Genomic DNA, 4,391 nt, shown 5'->3' with positions numbered 1-4,391 from the left:
TGATATCCCGAAAACTGAAAGAAAAAAACAAAAGCTGCTAAATGCCGCTCAGCGACCCAAAAGGGGTGCCGGGTGCCAGACCACTAGGTTCTAAAATGATGCCTAGGGGCCCTTTGGAGGGTGCCCAAGTGTTGCACTAGGTTCTAAAATTCACCTATTTTGAATTTAGTGACCCTCTACACAAGTTTAAATGATTCCTAAAAACTCTTAGGCGCTGAGAAACATCTAAGAACATATCGCTAACTTGAATTGACCACTCTAAACCCAAATTGACCTATGAAAACCCAAATTCACTCCTACAAGCTACCAAAATTCAATTTTACACCTTTAAACTTCCAAATCAGTTTACAACTTGCATAAATCAGTCCAAATATACTTGCTAGCACTCTCCAAAACTTCATATTTGTCCCAGCTATCATACTTCTCATTTTCAACCCTTAGAGCCTCTAAAATGGGCTAAAATGTCAACCTATGAATCCATTTACCATTTCATAACAGATTTTTCTTGTTTTAGTACTTAGACAAGTCCTAAATGTTGTAATAACATTCTTCTAACCCTTCAAAATAGAATATACTACTTACCTCAACATTTTAATACTCTAAACCCTTTTTTTACACTATAAACACTAGACAACAACTCCTCTAGACCACTCTTTTTGTTGCACACAGTTTTTAACCATTTATCCCTCCAAACAATTCAAATTACCTTATGACATTACAAAAACAATTCCCAGAACATTCCTATACCTATTTCTAAATTAAGCTTGAACTCTAAGTAACTTGGTCAATACTTTCACAACTACTAGAATTATGTTTCAAACAATAAAATACCCTTATCACCCACAATCACAATAGTATACAACAACAATCATGTCATCATACCAATTATAATAACACCATATCATCAAAACACCAATTTAACATCATCAATTTTACCCAAACATGCCAATTTTTACTAAAGCATCTATAAATTTCATAAATACTAAATTTACACTACAATCACAAATAAGACAAGGTCTAGCTTCCCTTACCACACAAACAATTGTCCCAACTCCAAGAATGCTCCGCAGATTACTTGAACCTCAAGGAAAACCTAGACGAACCTACGAAACACCAAATTGCAAACGCATAGAGTCCTTAGAACTCTAGATGAACCACAAACATGTAGGTGAGGCATGATTACACATGCAATAGTACAAGATTCTTCTAAAACATATTTGGGAACGGAAGGAGAAAAATGAGTTAAAACTTACTTGCTCTATTCTTGAAATTGGTCGGTTAGATTTGTAGACCTTGACACCGTGATCGATTTGATACTTCCTGATCGTCAAAGAGATTACTTAAGAGTTAGAACTTTTAGAAAGAGGGTAGAAAACTCTAAAAAAATATTTTCTAGATAAATGAAACGTTTTAAAATAATGAAACTCGTTTATAACAAATTTATTTATAATAAAACTATTTAATATTAAAATAATCGAGTCTCACTATTTTTAGACAACCACAACTTCTAAAATACCATTTTCAAGAATTTTACATTTACCTTTGCATTTTCCTTTGTAAATTTGAAATCATCATTGTTCCCTTCAAAACACGTGACAATTACTAAAAAAACAAAACAGTTACCTTAATTATTATTATAGTAAAACTAAAGTTAACAAAATTAAAATTTTCGTACTAATAATGTTTTTTTACTTATTATACTACTAACAAAACATGTCAATACGTATGGTAATTAATTAATTAATTGTTTTTTTTATTACAAAGATTGTTTTGATAGATTTTTGTTACGTTAGAACACATTAATTAAAAGAAAATAAGATAATTAAATATATTTATTAACAAGTTAAAATATAAATTAAAAATATAAATTTTTTAGAAGTTTTATAAAACAGAATTTATACGTAAATTAATTTTAATCTATAAAGAACTCTTTTAATAATTATTTTTCCAGTTTTAACACAAATGATCAATTACATTGCAAAGAGACTTGATGTCATGTAACGTGAAAAGACAGTCACATCACTGTTGTGCTTATAATTAATTTCTGTATGTGTATATTTATAAATATAGAGAATTTATTTTCTTGATATCTCCTTCTCCATAATAACTTTTCTTTCAGCAATTGAAGAATACATTAATATAGTAATAAACATAATACAAGGAAAAGAGTAAACGAGCTTGCCTTTTAGGCAAAGCATTGCAGTAAACTCCGTCTTAAACCCCAAATAAAACCGATACTCGACACACCAATATTACATAATTAAGACTCACAAATAAAATTCTTATTCTTTACTTATATATATAGAACAACCAGGTCCTTACTATATATTTTTATTTAACTAATCAACCATAGTAAATCCCTTGAACAGGAATCAAAGAACATTAATTACTGTGGTGAAGAACATCCTTTATAAACTTATAGAAATCAATGTAAGATGATCCTCCAACTTGTATAGCTCTTGCTGCTTTTTTCTTCAACTCTAAGCAGTTTTGTCTCATTTCCATTCCTTTTTCTCCCTTCATCATTTCCTTTGCAAGCGTTGATATCTCTTCTCTTTTTACATCGTGATTAATTTCAACTCCTATCCCCCAAGTTGTGCATATATACCTACAATTTGTTAGCTGTTCTGCGAAAAACGGCCAACACATCATAGGCACACCAGCAGATATGCTTTCAAGTGTAGAATTCCAGCCACAATGGGTTAGAAAAACCCCAACAGATGGATGAGAAAGCACTTGCTCTTGAATGCACCAATGTGTTATGAATCCCCTACCTTTGATCTCATCAAAAAACTCTTGTGGCAAAACTACAGATCCACCCTTTACTAAATCTGGCCTAGTTATCCATAAGAAAGGTAGCTTGCTATTTGCAAGTCCCCATGCAAACTCTTTCAAATGATGCTCTGTCATTACCGTTATACTTCCATAGTTAACATATATGACTGAGTTAGGTTCCCATTTGTCTAACCATGCTAAGCACTCCGAGTCATTTTTCCATAAACTTGACCCAGTTGACATGAAACCATTTTCTTTCTCTGGAAAAGGCCTACTAAGCAAGTGAAGTGGACCAAAGTTATATATGTTTGGGTTTTTGGCCTTAAGATATTCTAGGGTTTTTTCCTCCAAGTCTTCAAATGTGTTAATGATGATTGAAGATGATCTTAAACAATTTTTCGTTTCAACATTCAAGAAATCAAACAAAATATCATCTAGAGTAGTGACTCTAATAAAGCTTGGAATATCTTTTAGTCTTATATCTTCCAGTCCTGAGATCCAATTTAAACTTTTCTCCAAGGTTCCTTCATTCTCAAAATTTTCATCTAAAATTTTGACAGAAATAAGTTAGCCAGTTTTCGTATGACAAAGATATAAAGATTTTATGTAATCTTATATATTTAATACACAACTATAATAATTCAACTATTAAACCTTGAAAATAAGAGAGACAACAAAATAAAGACGCACCTTTGAATGGGATAATGGCTCTTTTCACGAGTTCATCAAATTGCAAATATCCCACTAAGCCACATGCTGATGCTGTCCAGAATTGAACATCTGGTATGCCCAAATCCGTAGCAACTTTTGCAGCAAAGCCCATAATCCCATCAGCAATTATGCAACTAATCGGAGGCACAACATGTGAAGAGTTAAGCTTCATCACAAATTCTTTGAATGGAGCATAACAGTTTTTCCTAACTGAATCACTCAGTCGAGGAAGATTCTGCGTTGCATCCTTATCTGAAGGTGGCAAGCCATCGGGTATGGTGTCAAATGTGAAATCTGGGAGACCCTTTACAAAGTCTGCTCCATGGGACTTAACAAAACGGTTGTGGTTGAACTCAGTGTTCACAAAGGTTATGTGGAAACCCATGCAATGAAGAAGTTTGGCTAATTGCATCAAGGGGCTTATGTGTCCCTGTGCTGGGAATGGCACACACACAGCGTGAGGCTTTAGGGTATGAAGTGAGGCCATTTTGTGGGTGACAAGGGTATGCTATAGACTCTGGTTTAGCTTACTTCTTTCTCTCCTACAATGTCCTCTATAAATAGTAAGAGAAAAATTAGAAAAGTAACCCTATGATGATATTAATCATTTTAATACAAGTACGAAAAGGTAATTTCCAATGCAACATATTTTAACAAATAAGAAAAATGGTAATGAGTTACATAAAGGAATAATAGGTAGTTCAATGGTATATTATATTGTTAAATTATAGGATTCTATTATTTTCATATGTATAAATAGAATTTTATTAATCACTTTCATTATTTAAAATACATATTGTTTTGTTTTGGTAGGATTTTCATTAATCACTTTCATTATTTAAAATACATATTGTTTTGGTAGGATTTTTATTAATCACTTTCATTATTTAAAATACATATTGTTT

The 4,391-nt window shown here is 32.0% G+C and overlaps 1 protein-coding gene across 1 annotated transcript; it reads right to left on the bottom strand.

Moving 5' to 3' along the window:
* Positions 1-2,094: 2,094 nt before the first annotated feature.
* On the bottom strand, positions 2,095-4,017 carry LOC124840065 (linamarin synthase 1-like). The gene is made up of 2 exons (XM_047316053.2): positions 3,466-4,017; positions 2,095-3,320 (listed from the first exon to the last, which is right to left on the bottom strand). Exons 1-2 carry the CDS (start codon positions 3,971-3,973, stop codon positions 2,383-2,385), a joined length of 1,446 nt encoding a protein of 481 aa, XP_047172009.2. The 5' UTR covers positions 3,974-4,017; the 3' UTR covers positions 2,095-2,382.
* Between the last annotated feature and the right edge of the window lie 374 nt (positions 4,018-4,391).

This window comes from Vigna umbellata, chromosome 7 (genome assembly GCF_029865625.1).
Source record: "Vigna umbellata cultivar VRB3 chromosome 7, Vumbellata_1.0, whole genome shotgun sequence".
NCBI lineage: Eukaryota > Viridiplantae > Streptophyta > Magnoliopsida > Fabales > Fabaceae > Vigna > Vigna umbellata.
This window is presented reverse-complemented; position numbering and strand designations above follow the sequence as displayed.

Coding starts and splice junctions, on each gene's coding strand:
- LOC124840065 (XM_047316053.2), bottom strand. CDS start 3,973: ATGGCCTCACTTCATACCCTAAAGCCTCACGCTGTGTGTGTGCCATTC. Junction 3,321..3,465: donor AGCCATTATCCCATTCAAAG/GTGCGTCTTTAT, acceptor TCAAAATTTTAG/ATGAAAATTTTGAGAATGAA.